The 16,993-nt window shown below is 48.1% G+C and overlaps 1 protein-coding gene across 1 annotated transcript in view; it reads left to right on the top strand.

Annotated features, from left to right (window-relative positions):
- Positions 1–16,993, top strand: part of MOV10L1 (Mov10 like RNA helicase 1) — a 68,247-nt gene that overhangs the window by 4,872 nt on the left and 46,382 nt on the right. The window contains 6 exon segments of the mRNA XM_014480859.2: positions 1,165–1,349; positions 8,770–8,823; positions 8,826–8,931; positions 13,433–13,545; positions 14,010–14,197; positions 16,634–16,777. Coding sequence (XP_014336345.2) covers positions 1,165–1,349; positions 8,770–8,823; positions 8,826–8,931; positions 13,433–13,545; positions 14,010–14,197; positions 16,634–16,777 — 790 coding nt within the window.

Genomic DNA, 16,993 nt, shown 5'->3' with positions numbered 1-16,993 from the left:
TGATTCTGGAACCCGGAATTACACACTCCCGAAGGTTCTTGGCATTTTCTCCCAACCCTTCCTTCTGTCCCAGACTTCAGCCTTGGGTAGTGAGTCTCTAGTTGTTTTCTGTAACCTCTGTAACAGTGAATTCTCCGCCGGAGAAGCCAGAACGTCAGTCGTCTGCAGCTGGCGTTCTGCCTCTTCAGCAAACTGCGGCCTGGAGCAGGTCGCTTCACCCACCCAGGCCTTGTCTGTCAATGCAGCCCCTCAGCAGCAGTAGGATTACAGCTCAGCCTCAGTGGGCTTCCAGCTGGGCCGGGGGGCACTCAGGTGTCTTCTGTGTCTGAGAAGGAGCAGGCGTTCCAGGCCCAGGTCTCTGAGTGGATGAGCGAAGGCCTGCTCTGCCCCAGACTTGCCCCCCAGGCCCGGAATCTTCAGTAGTGCCTGCCTAGGATTGAGTGCTCAGTTGTGTCCCTCTCTTTGCGACCCAGTGGACTATAGCTCCTCCGTCCATGGGATTCTCCAGGCAAGAATACTAGAGTGGCTTGCCATTTTCTCCTCCAGGGGATGTTCCTGAGAAGGAATTGAACCTGGGTCTCCTGCATTGCTGGTAGTTTCTTTTACCACTGGGCCATCTAGGAAGCCATTCCTGGTATGATGAAATAATACAGAATCTCCTAGCCCTGCTGCTGGTAGTATTGGTGATGAGAAAGACAATAGTGGTGGTAAGAGTGCACAGTAGTGACTCCCCCACTGTTGCTCTAAAGCAGCCCCTAGCCTGCACCAGCCACTCAGAGGTCTGTGCCTCGCACATTCTGTCATGTAATAACCTTCACACAGCTCTCTTGGACTGTAACTGTCTCCATTTTACAGATGAGGACAGGCACAGACCTAGCCCAGGGTTCTGCAGGTGGCAGGGCAAGAGCTGGGCATCCGACCCAGGCAACCTGGCTCTGGAGTCAGAGCTCTCCCCATGGTGCCTACCACCTGTGCCCCTTGGAGTAACCTGGGAAGTCTGCCTCCAAAACCCTACTTTCTGAGCACTCTGCTCTCCAGGGAGGTTCTCAGCCCACAGGGCTCCTAGCCACAAGGATGCTCTGAGCTCCACTGTTCCCTGGGAGATTCAACTGTAGTGTACACTTGCTTTGTGGTCAATGTAACCTCTCTGTTTACCTGTCTCAGGTGACACCAGGTTGAAAACTGTCCAGGGTGTCGTGACAAGGTACTGCAGTGATTATGGCATGATTGATGATTTGATCTACTTCTCCAACGAGGCTGTGACTAGCAAAGTGCTTCTAAATGTCGGACAGGAAGTTATTGCGGTTGTGGAAGAAAATAAGGTGTCAAATGGACTGAAAGCAATCCGGGTAAGGCCTGAGTTCTTGAGGAAGAATTCTCTCCACCTTGAGCTTCACACCACCATCCTCCTCTCAGAGACAACCTATAGTTTTATGCCATGGAGGAAATCAGTGTTACCACTTCATTATCTATTCTTCTAGCCATTTAAAAAACTATTGTTACAAATGATAGCTATTTGGGCCCTTTGTTATCCAGTTAGCAAAGATAATTAATGAACTCTACTATGCAGCAATTTTTTCTTATAAAAAATAGTATTATTACTCTCTGATTTCCTGATGTTAGTTAGAGGGTATGCGTGTTTAACATTTTAATGGTTATCGTCAAATTATCCTTCAAGAACTTTGTGCTAATTATACTCAGGAGCAGGGTGAGAGACTTGTTACCCATGTTGGCAAGGGTGTGGACTTAGGCATCTTGGAAATCTTCTCCAGTCACTTTGATAAGTGATTGTATTGTTTTAATTTGCATTTAAGCCTTAAAATAGACTAAATATTCACATTTTTTTTCCTGTGAGTTATTTTAGTGTCCTTTATACATTTTGTTTGTTGGGTTCAGCTATTTAAAATTAAACTCTACATTATGGGATTAAGTTTCATTCCACATAGTTAATGGGTCTGTATGTTCCTTGTGGCTCCAAGGCTTTTCATGAATCCTTAGAGAGGCTTTTCACACTTCTCAGTATAGACATGCCCTCAGGTTTTCTTCTGAAAAATTGTTTATTTACATTTAAATGTCTAATTTCCCTGGAACTTACTGGCTGTGTGGACTGAAAGAAGGAACCAGACATTTCTTTCCTGGTAGCTCGCCAGTCATCTGCTGAGTGGTCCAGTCTTTCCTACTGAGTTGGAAGGTCCCAGAATCCCATCTACGTGGGACCCTGTCTGGACCCTGTCGGTCCTGATGCCTTCACTTGGCCCCCGTGGCACAGTCACATCCTTGGGTGGCAGGCTGGTTTCCCTCTTCCTGTCTGTGGATGGGCTTCTCTGGCTCTCCTCTTATTCTGGATGAACATTAGAGTCATCCTGCTGTTTCTCCTCCTTGGCTCAGGCTCACCTGGACCAGCGCAGAGTACATGGATCCATTTAGGTCAAGTGACGTGGATCAGAGCGAGTTTTCACCAGCTACAAATTATGTCCACTTATTTAAGCCTGCCTTTGTGTTCTTTTTGTTCATTTATGTTCTGCAGATTCCTTCTTAAGTTTATTTTTGAGAATTGTATTGATTTTTTTTCATTTTCAATATGATTTTATTTTGTATTTTCAATCTTTTTCTTCCTTTATAGGAAATGTTGAGATTTGGTATATAATTTGGTATCTGTTAAACTTACTGAGTTCAACTACTTTTTTAAGTGGTCATGACATACCATCTACCAACCATATGTCTCTATTTAGATTTATTAAAATTAAGTAAAATTTAGAATTAACTCCTCAGTTTCATGAACTACATTTTAAGTACTGAACATGACTGGTGGCACCAAATTGGATGCTTCCAACATAAACCATGTTTATTGGAGCAGAAGGGCCTGTGGAGTTCCTCTGGTCTGGAACATGCTGCCCCTGGGGAACAGCCCCTTTCCTCATGCTCCACCAGAACTCTGACTCTTCAGACAGAGTGCTTCCGTGTTTGTTCTTAGCTCTTCTGGAAGATGCCTGTATCACTTGATTTACCAACACTAGGCACCCCACTCCAGTACTCTTGCCTGGAAAATCCCATGGACAGAAGAGCCTGGTAGGCTGCAGTCCATGGGGTCGCTAAGAGTCGGACACGACTAAGTGACTTCCGTTTCACTTTTCACTTTCATGCGTTGGAGAAGGAAATGGCAACCCACTCCAGTGATCTTGCCTGGAGAATCCCAGGGACGGGGAGCCTGATGGGCTGCCGTCTATGGGGTCGCACAGAGTCAGACACGACTGAAGTGACTTAGCAGCAGCAGGTAGGATTAACTGACTTCCACTGTGAAAGTTGTGGAATTGGCTCATTTCTACTAGCCTCTGGATTTATTTGCTCATTTTTCATTTAGGTTTTTTTTTATCATGGTAAAATGTGTATAACATGAAGTTGTTAACCATTTAAAATTTCTTGATGCCATTCAGTGGCACTAAGTACATTCATGTTGTTGTGCACCCATATCACTTTCACAACTTCTCATCTTTCCAAATACAAACTCTATACCCACTAAATAATAACCTACTGTTCTACTTTCTGTCTCTATGAGTTTGACTATCCTGGGATGCTTCATGTAAGTGGAATCATGTATTAGTCCTTTTGTATCTGCCTTATTGGACTTAATATTATATTTTCAGAGTACATCCACGTACCAAGTATCAGATCTTCATTCCTTTTTACGGTTAAATAACATTCTGTTGTATGTATAGACTGTATTTTGTTTCTCCACTCACCTGTTGATGGACACCTGAGTTGTCTCTACCTTTTGGCTGTTGTAGATAATACTGCTGTGGAAAGTACCTTTTAAGTCCCTGTTTTCAACTCTGGAGTCTACCTTGCAGTAGAATTGAATGGTCATATGGTAATCCAGGCTTCCCAGGTGGTTCAGTAGTAAAGAATCTGTCTGCCAATGCAGGAGAGAGGAGATATGGGTTCGGTCCCTGGATCAGAAAGATCCCCTGGAGTAGGAAATGGCAACCCACTCCAGTCTTCTTGCCTGGAAAATTCCATGAACAGAGGAACCTGGGGAGCTACAATGTATGGGGTTTCAAAGAGTTGGACATGACTGAGAGACTGAGCATGCCGTGTAAGGTAATCCTATATTTAACTTCTGGAGAACCCACCAAATTTTCCTTAGTGGCTGTGCCATTTTACATTCCTACCAACAGCACAGAGTTCCAATTTCTCCATGTCTCCACCAACGTGAATTATTTTCCTTTTTTTTTTTTTTGATAGTAACCACCCTAGTGAGAAAAGGAAAGATAAATCCATTTGAATGCAGAGTTCCAAAGAATAGCAAAGAGAGATAAGAAAGCCTTCCTTAGTGATCAATGCAAAGAAATAGAGGAAAACAATAGAATAGGAAAGACTAGAAATCTCTTCAAGAAAATTAGAGATAACAGGGGAACATTTCATGCAAAGATGGGCTCGATAAAGGACAGAAATGTTAGGGACCTAAAAGAAGCAGAAGATAGTAAGAAGAGGTGGCAAGAATACACAGAAGAACTGTACAAAAAAGATCTTCATGACCCAGATAATCATGATTGTGTGATCACTCACCTAGAGCCAGACATCCTGGAATGTGAAGTCAAGTGGGCCTTAGAAAGCATCAGTACGAACAAAGCTAGTGGAGGTAATGGAATTCCAGTTGAGCTATTTCAAATCCTAAAAGATGACGTTGTGAAAGTGTTGCACTCAATATGCCAGCAAATTTGGGAAACTCAGCAGTGGCCACAGGACTGGAAAAGGTCACTTTTCATTCCAATCCCAAAGAAAGGCAATGCCAAAGAATGCTCAAACTACTGCACAATTGCACTCATCTCACACGCTAGCAAAGTAATGCTTAAAATTCTCCAAGTCAGGCTTCAGCAACATGTGAACTGTGAACTTCCAGATGTTCAAGCTGGTTTTAGAAAAGGCAAAGGAACCAGAGATCAAATTCCCAACATCCGCTGGATCATGGAAAAAGCAAGAGAGTTCCAGAAAAACATCTATTTCTGCTTTATTGATTATGCCAAAGCCTTTGACTGTGTGGATCACAATAAACTGTGGAAAATTCTGAAAGAGATGGGAATACCAGACCACCTGACCTGCCTCTTGAGAAACCTATATGCAGGTCAGGAAGCAACAGTTAGAACTGGACATGGGACAACAGACTGGTTCCAAATAGGAAAAGGAGTACATCAAGGCTGTATACTGTTACCCTGCTTATTTAACTTCTATGCAGAGTACATCATGAGAAAAGCTGGGCTGGAAGAAGCACAAGCTGGAATCAAGATTGCCGGGAGAAATATCAATAACCTCAGATATGCAGATGACACCACCCTTATGGCAGAAAGTGAAGAAGAACTAAAGAGCCTCTTGATGAAAGTGAAAGAGGAGAGTGAAAAAGTTGGCTTAAAGCTCAACGTTCAGAAAACTAAGATCATGGCATGTCGTCCCATCATTTCATGGCAAATAGATGGGGAAACAGTGGACACAGTGGCTAACTTTATTTTTCTGGGCTCCAGAATCACTGCAGATGGTGATTGCAGCCATGAAATTAAAAGACGCTTGCTCCTTGGAAGGCAAATGTGACCAACCTAGACAGCATATTAAAAAGCAGAGACGTTACTTTGCCAACAAAGGTCTGTCTAGTCAAGGCTATGGTTTTTCCAGTGGTCATGTATGGATGTGAGAATTGGTCTGTGAAGAAAGCTGAGTGCCGAAGAATTGATGCTTTTAAACTGTGGTGTTGATGAAGACTCTTGAGAGTCCCTTGGACTGAAAGGAGGTCCAACCAGTCCATCCTAAAGGAGATCAGTCCTGAGTGTTCATTGGAGGGACTGATGTTGAAGTTGAAACTCCAGTACTTTGACCACCTGATGCAAAGAGCTGACTCATTTGAAAAGACCCTGATGCTGGGAGGAATTGGGGGCAGGAGGAGAAGAGAACTACAGAGGATGAGATGGTTGGATGGCATCACTGACTCGATGGACATGGGTTTGTGTGGACTCTGGGAGTTGGTGAGGGACAGGGAGGCCTGGTGTGCTGCGGTTCATGGGGTCGCAAAGAGTTGGACACAACTGAGTGACTGAACTGAACTGAACCCTAGTGAATGTGTCTTACTGTGGTTTTGATTTACATTTTTCTAATAATTAGTTACACAGAACATCTTCTCATGTGTTTATAGGTCATTTATAACATGTATCTTCAGAGAAATATCTTTTCAGTTCCTTTGCTTATATTTTAATCGTTATTTTCTTATTGAATTGTAAAAGTTCTTTATATATTGTGATATTAATCCCTTATCAGATGTGTGATTTACACATATTTCCTCCCATTCTGTGGACTTTTTCTTTTTAAATTTATTTAGTTTTGGCTGCATTGGGTCTTTGTTGCTCTGCGCAGGCTTTTCTCTAGTTTTGCTGAGCAGGAGCTACTCTCTAGTCACAGTGTTCTGGCTTCTCATTGTAGTGGCTTCTCTTGTTGCAGAGCATGGGCTCCAGGGCACTGGCCTTCAGTAGTTGCAGTGCAGGGGCTTAGTTGCTCTTCAGCAGCATACGGGATCTTCCCAGACCAGGGATCATACCGGAGTCTTCACATTGCAAGGCAGAGTCTTAACTACTGGACCACGGGGGAAGCCTCTTCACTTCTCTCAATAATATCCTTTGATGCACCAAACTTTTAAATTTTGATGAAGTCCAATTTATCATTTTTAATAGCCTGTGCCTGATGTCACATTTTAAAAATATCCCAAGATCATGAAGTTTTTCTCCTGTGCTTTCTTCTAAGAGTTTTATAGGTTTAGCTCTTAAATTTAAATCTTTGACCCACTTTTTAGTTAGTTACTGAATATGGTGTTGGATGAGAGTTTGACTTCGTCTTTTACATGCTGGGATCCAGTTTTCCCAGCACCATTTCTTGAGAAGATTGCACCACATGGAAAACCTTTTCTCCTTTAAATGGTCTGGCACCTTTGTTGAGAGACATTTGACCATATGTGAGGGATTATTTCTGGGCTCTTTATTCTGTTTCATTGGTGTTTGATATGTCTCTACAGTCTTTTAATTATTACAGCTTGGTAGTAAGTTTTGAAATCAAAAAAGGTGAGTCTTCCAACTTTGTCCATCCTTTTCAAGATTGTTTTGGCTATTCAGGGCCCCTTGAGATTCCATATGAATTTTAGGATGGGTTTTTCTGTTTCTTCAAAACCATCATTGGGATTTTGACAGAGATTGCATTGACTCCATTGATCACTTTGGGTAGTATTGATGTCTTCATGTTAATCTGTGGACGTGAGGTGTGTTTCCACTTGTTTGTGTCTTCTCTAACTTCTTTCCTGGTGAGGGCTTCCCTGGTGGCTCAGCTGGTAAAGAGTCTGCCTGCAAATGCGGGAGACCTGAGTTCGATCCCTTGGTCAGGAAGATCCCCTGGAGAAGGAAATGGCAACCTACTCCAGTATTCTTGCCTGGAAAATCCCATAGATGGAGGAGCCTGGCGGGCTCCCGTCCATGGGGTCGCAAAGAGTCGAACATGACTGAGTGAGTAACACTCATTTCTTTCAGTCACATTTGTAGTTTCAGTGTACAAGTCTTTTGCCTTCTTGGTTAAATTTGTTTTTAAGTATTTGATTCTTTTTTGATGCTATCATAAATGGAGTTGTTTTCTCCGTTTTTTTGGGTCATTTATTGCAGGTAAGTAGAAATACAGCAGATTTTTGTATCCTATAACTTTGCTGAATTTATTGGCTCTAACAGGTGTTTTGTAGATTCTTTAGCATTTTCTGGATGTAAGATCTTGGTCAGTAATGTCTGACTCTTTGCAACCCTGTGGACAGTAGCCCACCAGGCTCCTTTTCCATGGAATTCTTCAGGCAAGAATACTGGAGTGGGTAGCCCCATTCCCTTCTCTAGAGGATATTCCCGACCCAAGGATCCAACCCAGGTCTCCTGCATTGCAGGCAGATTCTTTACCATCTAAGTCTTCAGGAAAACCCATATTAGATCATTTGTTGTCGTTCAGTCCATTAGTTGTGTTCAACTCTTTGCAACCCCATGGACTACAGCAGGCCGGGCTTCCCTGTCCTTCATCCCCCAGAGCCTGCTCAAACTCATGTCACCGAGTCGGTGATGCTGTCCGACCATCTCGTCGCCTGTCGTCCCCTTCTCCCCCTCCTTCAATCTTTCCTAGCTCCAGGGTCTTTTCCAGTGATCAGCTCTTCTCATGTCAACTTCGAATAGACAGTTCACTTCTTCCTCTCCAATCTGGGCACTGAAATCCCTTCTCGGCTAGTCGCCTGGCTCGGACTCCCAGTATTCTGTTGGACAGGAGAGGTGAAAGCGCTCAGCCTTGCCTCTTCCTTATCCCGGGAAGCTTTCAGTCTCAGCATGAGTGTCAGGGGATCACTGGGTCATATGTGGTCTTCATAGTACTGAGGAAGTTCCAGTGTCTACCTAGTTAATTGAGTATTTTTATCATAAAAAAAGGTGTTGGGTTTTATCAGATGCCTTTTCTGCACCAACTGAGATGATTGTATATAATTTTTCATTTGTTCTGCCAGATTGCCGGATGGTAGTGACTGGTGTGCATTTGTTGAGCCGTGTTTGTGTTCTGGGATGAACCCCTCTCCATCATGTGTGCAGCCCCTTACCATGAAGCTGCATGCGGTTTGCCTGGGTTTCATTGGGATTTTTGCCTCAGTGTTCATAAGGGTCTTGGCCAGTATTTGGCTTTCTTTGTGGTCCTTGGCATGTCCTAAGTGGTGGTTTGTCTGTCTTGCAGGTGGAAGCCGTCTCGGATAAATGGGACGATGACAGCAAGAGCCACGGTGGGGGCTGTCTGACCCCAGCCCCCGGGTGCTGATCGGGTGTGTGACCTCGCTGATGGACCGCGCAGGCTACATCAGCCAGACCACGTACTTCTCCCTGGAGAGTGTGTGTGAAGGTGCGCTGGGCAGGTCTCTGCCTCACATTTACAATTAGTTTTTGTGGTTTTTCAAAAATGTTCATGAATAGGGTTGAGGTGACTGCTCGCATCACTGAAAGGGCCACGTCTGGGCTCCCTCTGGGAGAAGGCTTGTGGGGGCGTGGCCATGAGCTCAGGCTCTGGCACTGGCGACACACTGCCCCTCGCTCTGTGTCGTTTGTCCTGCAGTTGCCGACTCCGGGGTAGCTGTTCCTTTTCCATAATTGTTGCTCCTGATCTAAGACAACAGTGTCATAAATGCACAGAGGTACTGTGATTTGTTTTTTTTAGGTGTGTCCAGTGTAAAATAGGACTTGGGTTTAACCTGGTACTTTTCCAAGAGCACATTTTTAATTCCATCTGGTTTTAGTTGGTCTTCCTAGAGGCACAGGGTAAAGAATCCAGTTTCCAATATAGGAGACACGAGAGACCGGGTTTGATCCCTGGGTTGGGAAGATCCCCTGGAGGAGAAAATGGCAACCCACTCTAATATCCTAGCCTTGAAAATCCCATGGACAAAGGAGCCTGGCAGGCCACAGTTCATGGAGTCGGCAGAGTCTACTCGACTGAAGGACTGAGCACACACACATTAGCTAATCTGAGATTCTGTTTTTATGCCCAAAGAAATCATTTGTCAGCATCATTTTTTGAACAACTATTTATTGTATGCCTGCTGTCTCCACTGGTGGGCAGGGAGCAGGGCAGGAGACCCAGATGAGTGGGCCCTTGCTCTCCCTCCTGAGGAGAGACAGTCCTGTACATGCTTTATCCACAGGCAGGACTTAGAGGAGCCTGGGGAGAAGTGGGGTTGGGGGAGCTAAGCTCAACACCCTGCTGGGCTGTGCAGTCGAGGGGCCCTGCCCCCTGTCTGGATGACTCTTCAGTGACCGATGTGTCCAGTCCAGGGACCAGTTTTCATCTACCCGCATCCCTGAGGTCCTCAGAGTGTTGCCCTGAAAGCCTCGACCCAACACCCGGTCCCTGCTTCCTGGGGCTTAGCCCAGACCTCTGACCTGAGGCCCCACCTCAAGGCTGGACCCCTTTCCTCAGGTCTCCCCCTGCTCTGACCCTAGGCCTGCCCTATGTGGACCAGCCAGCCTTGCCCTCTGCCTTCTGGTTGGGGTTAACCTTGGGGGAGCGTCAGCAGACAGGGTGTGGGGGTGAGGTGGGCTCGGCATCCCCTTGCTGTGGCGGCCTGCCCGCGGCTTCATTCCTCTCCTGTGACCACACCAGCGTGCCCGGCAAGCGAGTGGCTAGGCCGGCACACAGTGGAGAAGAGAGGGGCATGCAGATGGGTTAGGTTAAATCATTTTTAAATGTCTGTGTGTGTGTGTGTGTGTATATCTCGAATAGCACATTTATTTTATTATATTGGTGGGCCTTTACTGTTACTCAAAAACTATCTGCAATGCTAAAAGTCCTTCTAAAAAAAAGAAAATGATACCTGGGTACATTAAAGAAAAGTAAAACAATTTAATCTTGATTGTGTAGCCGTTATGTTCTTCGTGTGTATTAATATCTTTTCACTTCTTAGCAGCCCTAATGCCATGTCACTGGTACTGTTCTGAGAAACGTACATTTTTCAGTGTTATCTTAGCTTCATTTTTTCATACAGTGGCCTGGAGTCTTCCTCAAAGCTGCATTTTATGGTCGATGAACTTGTAAGTGTAGGCACCTTTGATGGGCTCTCCTCGTAGGCTTTTGTATTCTCAGTCACTAGGTTATGTTCAACTCTTTGCGACCCCCGTGGAGTGTAGCCCACTAGGCTCCTCTGTCCATTCGATTTCCCAGGCTAGAATGCTGGAGTGGGTTGCCATTCCCTTCTGCTGGGGATCTTCCCAGATCAGGGATTGAACCCCATCTCCTACATTGCAGGTGGATTCTTTACCACTGAGCCACCTTTTAATTAAGGAAATACTAGTAAGCTCAAAGCAAATTCTGCTGAATGTGAGTTATTAACAAGTCTGGGTTTTTTCCTACTGAAATATCTTAACTTTTTTAGCCCAGATGTTTCACAAGTATTAGTTTTTACCTCTGTAAGTACAAAGGTATTCAAATATTTTCATGAACTAAAATCTATCAAATAAGTCATCTCTGTGATTTTATTTTTAATCTTACACCAAATTTGGAACCTGTAAACTTGTTGTAGGCCTTGATGGTTTTAACTTATTCATTGCTGAATATCAGTTTATCCAACTAAAAGTGAGGGCTTGATTGAAAGGCTCCTTACACAGGCGGTCGGCATCATGTCCAGTGTTCAGCCCTGAGCTGAGCCCTCACACAGGGTCTCCCTGCTTCAGGTTCTCTGTGCTTCTGTGGGAGCGGGTGTCACCGTGTCATGTTTACAGGCTATATTCTCAATAACTGCGGTTCACAAAAGCTCTAAAACTGAAGCTTTTGTTTCTTTTGTTCCATCTCCCGCTCAACCCCCATCCCTCCCCACCCCTACCCTGCCATGTTGCACAGCTTGTGAAATCTTGTTCCACAATCAGGGGTTGAACTTGGGCCTCACCAGTGAGAGCACTGAGTCCAAACCACCGGACCACCTAGGAGTTCTGTAAACCCGAAGATTGTTTGCTTCCACGTTTACTGAGTAATTAAAAATTGCCAACTGATTTTGAACAAACTGTAACCAAAATTTAGAGCTCTCACCTGTAAAAGGTGGAAGGAGCACCATTGTAGGGTTGATTTACAAAGCACTTCTTCAGAGGTTCAACCATTCGTAAAATTCAGACTGCCAGCAAGAGGACCAGGCCAGCAGGCCCTACGATCTGTTCATTTTAACACTGGCTTTGCCACGGGCTCTGAGGCTGCGTTGCCTGCATGCTCTGTCAGTCTCCATGGCTGCAGCCTGTCCTTCACTCACTGACCAGCACAGCATGGGGGAAGGAAGGCCTGGGCCTGTGGGCACGTGGTGGCTCCCATACGTTGTTACCCCACGGGATTCTCAGCGCGCAGGGAGCTTGTTTCTGTTACAGTTCCATCAAAACTTGCACTTATGTGCGTGATCATGGTAAAAGCAAATAATCTTTTCTCCAGTGTTGGGTTTTTAAACTATATTACAGTAGCATTCACAATAACGTCATATATATCTCCTTCAACAGAATGGTCTTCCAAAATCTTTACTTTGATTCCATGATTCTGATGGGGCAAAAAATGAACTAGTTTTTGATTTGCTTCACTGTTTTTCTCTTTAAAATAACTTTTATACAGCTAACACAGTAGTAGTTATTGCTTCACTTCTCGTGTGTGTTGGAAGATACAGAATTAAAAATTAGCAGAATTATGTCAATTATTTGATTAATGAAGGCATGGCTTACAAAACAACAAGTACAGGTTTCTCAGTGGCGTGTTAACTTGTGGTTCTGGGCATCATCTTCCTAAAAAACTCACCGACCTGGAAGCTGGTGCCCAGGAGCTGTGTCTCCTGTGGGTTTGTGCTGCCCGTGCCATGCTGGGTGGCCCCTGGTGAGAAGCAGTGTCCGTAGATGTTTGGGCTGCTTTGTGCTTATCATCAGCTTTCTTGAGAAGCAAACTCAGTATTTTATTAGGCACTGTTGTCTTCTCAGCTTAATAAAAATGTTTATTACAAAAGAACCAAAAGATTATCAGCAGGTATAGCTCCACCACGTACCGCAGCGGCTCAGCTGCTGCCTCACGTCCCTGCTCTTGTAGTTCCCCACTTTCTGCCTGCCCCACCGCTTCCCAGGCACACTGAGGGGACACGGAGGGCTCCCCTGCCTGGGCTGGGGCGGACGCAGCTGCCCAGGCCTCGGGTGTGGATGCACCTCCCTGGTTGCCTCCCACGCGCCCCTGATGAGGAGGATTGGGGTGGGTGCTCCTGGTGTCTGATGGAGCTGGCAGACAAGCGCCACGAACACCCATGCCTCCTGGAGCTCACCTCGCAGTTGTCAACCACAGTGCTTGGGTATATGCATGCTATATATGTTGCTGGTGCTGCTGCTAAGTCGCTTCGGTCGTGTCCGACTCTGTGCGACCCCATATATGGCAGCCCACCAGGCTCCCCTGTCCCTGGGATTCTCCAGGCAAGAACGCTGGAGTGGGTTGCCATTTCCTTCTCCAGTGCATGAAAGTGAAAGTGATATCACTCAGTCGTGTCTGACTCTTAGCGACCCCATGGACTGCAGCCCACCAGGCTCCTCCGTCCATGGGATTTTCCAGGCAAGAGTACTGGAGTGGGATGCCATTGCCTTCTTTGATGCTATATATGCATGTATGTATAATTGTTATATAAGTATAACATAATATATATACCTGTGTATCATATAGCATACAATTACATATAATTATGTATTACGTATGATTACATACAGTACATAGTTGTATATAATTAACATACATAATATATACTTTATATATACATGTAGTAACAATGTTCTGAAAGGTAACTTCAGAGTCTCTTGTACACTTTAATGTTTCAATGTCACCAAGTAACTTGCCTGGTTTCCCTGCCTTGGAGGTTTCGAGCCCTGCAAGGGAGACTGGGTGGAGGCTGAGTACTGGATCCGGCCAGGCACATGGAGCAGCGAGGCCATCTCGGTGAAGCCGCTGAGGTACAAGCGTGTGGACCGGGTAGGTACCGGGCCTCAAGTGTCCATGGGTCCTGGGTGCACCGGGAGGTCAGGTTAAGTGACAGTCCGTCTTGGCCAGAGAAGACCCTGACTTCTTACCAAGACAACTGGAGGCCGGCCTGCATGCTGGCATAGTTAAATTCTAGGTCACAGGGTACTCAGTGTTAGTGGCTGATGGTGGGACCCAGGGAGTGGGTGTGGGCTCTGCCTGTGCTCCTGGCAGAGCTGTGGTCTGGGAGTCGGGACTGGAGCAGAGGAGGGAATCGAGTCTGTGAGAGGAGGTGCAGTGTGCCCCGGGCTGCTCCCTCGGCCCCGGCTCCGGGCTTCTGCCTGGCCTGCACCATCTGGGGCGTTGCTTCTCACCGGAGAGCAGGCCCGCGCCTCCCTGGCCACGGCAGCCCGGCCTCCGGTGCTGGTCTCTGCCCCACCGTGCACGTGCTGCCAGCCCTAGTGTTGTGCTTGCAGGTCTGTGTGTCCAGCCTCTGTGGGAGGAATGGGGTGATCGATGATTGCATCTTCTTCACCTTGGACTCCCTGAAGCTTCCAGAAGGCTACACGCCGCGCAGGCATGATGTGGTCAGCGTGGTGGTGGTAGAGAGCAGCCAGTCCTGCTACGTGTGGAGGGCGCTGTGCATGACTCCGGTGCAGACGTGGTGAGGAGGCGGGGGTGGGCCCAGCGTGCAGCTGAGCGCTGGCTCAGCAAAACGAGATCCCCTGAGCCGGCGGCTTTCAGGGAGACCTCATGGGCGCTGAGGGCTCTTCATGGTTGGCTGAAGGCTGAGTGAAAAGTGGCCCGTTGAGCCTCAGTCTCATGCTGATGATCTTCATATTTTCCTGGGTTTTGTGAGTTGTACTCTTTCACACATTGGTGTTTTGTAGAACATGTTATACATGGCAGATTTTTAGCGTTACTGAATTTGCTGTATCTGTATTCTTCTCTCTGTGTCCCAGACCACCTCCAACACGTGTTTATGAGCACTCCAGGCCTTCCTGAGCTCAGGTTTGAGCAGCAGTACTGCCCTGCATCTTGCCTGCCTCTGCTCTTTGTCCCTAGTGCTCCCTTAGCAGCACTTTGCCCCTAGCGCAGTCCCTTAGGACTGCTCCTAAGCAGTCCTATTTGTCTGGTGGTCTCACAGAAGCAGGGCATGTGTGGGAGGAGGGTCTGTGAGCCGCAGGGCGGGGAGCCTGTCTCGGGAGAAGTGGGCCACCGGCCTGGCCAGGAGGGTGTGCTGCGGGTAAGCTGTGGGCAGAGCAAGGGACATGGCAGGCAGCTCTGCCGTGTCCAGATCACCTGGTGGGCACCTCCTCCTGTCCCACGGGGCTTGCTCCCCTTTTGGAGAATGACTTGGCCCATCTGCGGAGCAGTGAAGCGTGTGAGAAACATTGCCCTCGCCCCTACCAGCAGGGAAGCTCAGGAATTCTGGCTTCAGCCTGTCTGACGGGCCCAGGGGTTGTGAGGACCACCCCTGCCACAAGATGGTGCTGGCCACCAGCTGCTGGAGCAGAAGCCAAGGCCCTGCCCACACAGGTGTCATGGTTGCTCAGAACCTCGTGCCACTCTCAGGAGACCCCAGGTCATTGAGACACACGATTCCCTGACTGTCCTCTTTATACCACAGTTAACTGGATTCCTGCTGGCTGCGGGCAGGGGCGGGCCGTGGGAGGGTGGCCGGGACTGGCCCAACTGACCATTCAGGAGAAACAGCTGCCAGCATGCCCTTAGGGCTAGTCTGTCCATCAGAAGGACTCTGGGTCCCTACTGCTACACCTGTCTGCCTCTCCCCAGCACTTCCCTTACCCTGCGCTGCAGCTCTCTGTCTCCAGAGGACTCACGTCTGCTGAATGGGGTGGGTGGGGGCGTGGGCAGGGGCTCCCTGGCTGTGGGTGGCAGGCTTCAGGCGAGCCTCCTTTGGGCCCCAGCTGCAGTGGCCTCTGCTCCATCCAGGGAGGGGAGCTGGTCCCGGGAGGGTGATGACCAGTCATGCTCCCCCGCGGCCCCTCAGTCTGCTGGGAGCAGCTGTCCTCACAAGGAGCCGTCGGCCCAGCATGTGATCCACGTGTGCCGTGCCCTGTGCTGCTGCCCTGGCCCTGCTTCCTCCTGAACTGGTCCTGCCTTCAGGCTGTAGCCCCACGTCGAGGATGCTGCCCTGCCCTCAGACCCACTGTCCCCCACCCACTCAAGGGTCCGAAGGCCAGCATCAGCGCTGTGTGTGCGGCAGGGCCTGCGCTTCTCCAGGCCCGGCCTGTGGTGGTGTCCTAGGCCCGCCCCCAGGCTCTGGGTGGGTCGAGCCCATTAGCCAGTTCTCCGCAGCCCCTGGGTGGTTGGCTGGCTGTAGGACAGAGGACCACCCCCACAGCACGCTGGGCTGGGGGGAGGCTCGGCAGGGCTGGCTGTGCGGCCAAGGAGGGGAAGACGGGGAACGAGGAAGACAGGAGAGGGTGTGTGACTGAAACGGATCTGAGGGGGCGGGCAGGCTGAGGTCGAGGATGTTGCCGGTGTGTGGACAGGGGCAGGTATGAAGGAGCCCATTTCTGAGTGGCACGGAGTGGGTCAGGGATGGGAAGGAGCTGCGAGTGAGTGGTGGACGCAGCACCTGCACTTCACAGCCGTGTCAGCACAGAGGGAACGAACGGTCCCTCCTCAGGAGGGCGGCATCTGCTCGTTTTCTGAAGATAAAAATTCTTTAGTTTCAGATACTCTGAAGCCAGACTCTTTTTCCCAATGAAATGGGTCCCTGACAAGCCAAGCGCCTCCCTGCAGCCGAGGGGAGGGTCTGAGGAGGAGTGCTGAGTGCCCTTCCCTCTGGGTACAGGGGGCTTGGGTCTCTGGGGAACTCTGGTGGAGGCGGCCTGCTCTTAGACCCTCGGGGTCACTGCGGGCCTCCTCTCCTCTGGAGTCAGCAGGCTTGTGGTTTCTTCGTGAGGGTGACCTGCTGTCCTGCCCAGAGGTCCTCAGGGTGTCCTTCCACGCCGCCTCTCTGGGGCTTGGCTCCGTGTCGTGCCCACTGTGGCTGGTGCCGCCCAGTAGGGCAGGGCCTCCGGACGCCCCTGCCCGCTGACCTGACAGCATCCTCTGGTGCTTTCTCCAGGGACTTCTCTCCCGCCACCGAGACTGCCGAAGAGGTCTGTGGAGCCCGTTTGCTCAAAAACAAAGGTGATATTGAAGTCACACGGATGACAAATTTTGGAACTCTGAAAGAAGGAGAAAGCAAAAATATGGTGATTTGGGTAGAGTAAGTTTGCCACTCAGAATTACACCACTGGGTTTAAGCTGTGGCGGAAGAGTTTGTGTAGCGTGAGCTTTACTTTCCCTGTTTGGTTTTCGCTTTATGTCTGTCTTTCTAGTTTTTCCGCCCTGAAGTAGCCTTTTCACTTACAGTCGGTTAGAAGTACTTTCAATTGTCATTCCCTTATACACTGAATTCTGTTTTACGGTAATAGTGTTTTAG

Source organism: Bos mutus, chromosome 5 (genome assembly GCF_027580195.1).
Source record: "Bos mutus isolate GX-2022 chromosome 5, NWIPB_WYAK_1.1, whole genome shotgun sequence".
In the NCBI taxonomy this organism is placed as follows: domain Eukaryota; kingdom Metazoa; phylum Chordata; class Mammalia; order Artiodactyla; family Bovidae; genus Bos; species Bos mutus.
This window is presented reverse-complemented; position numbering and strand designations above follow the sequence as displayed.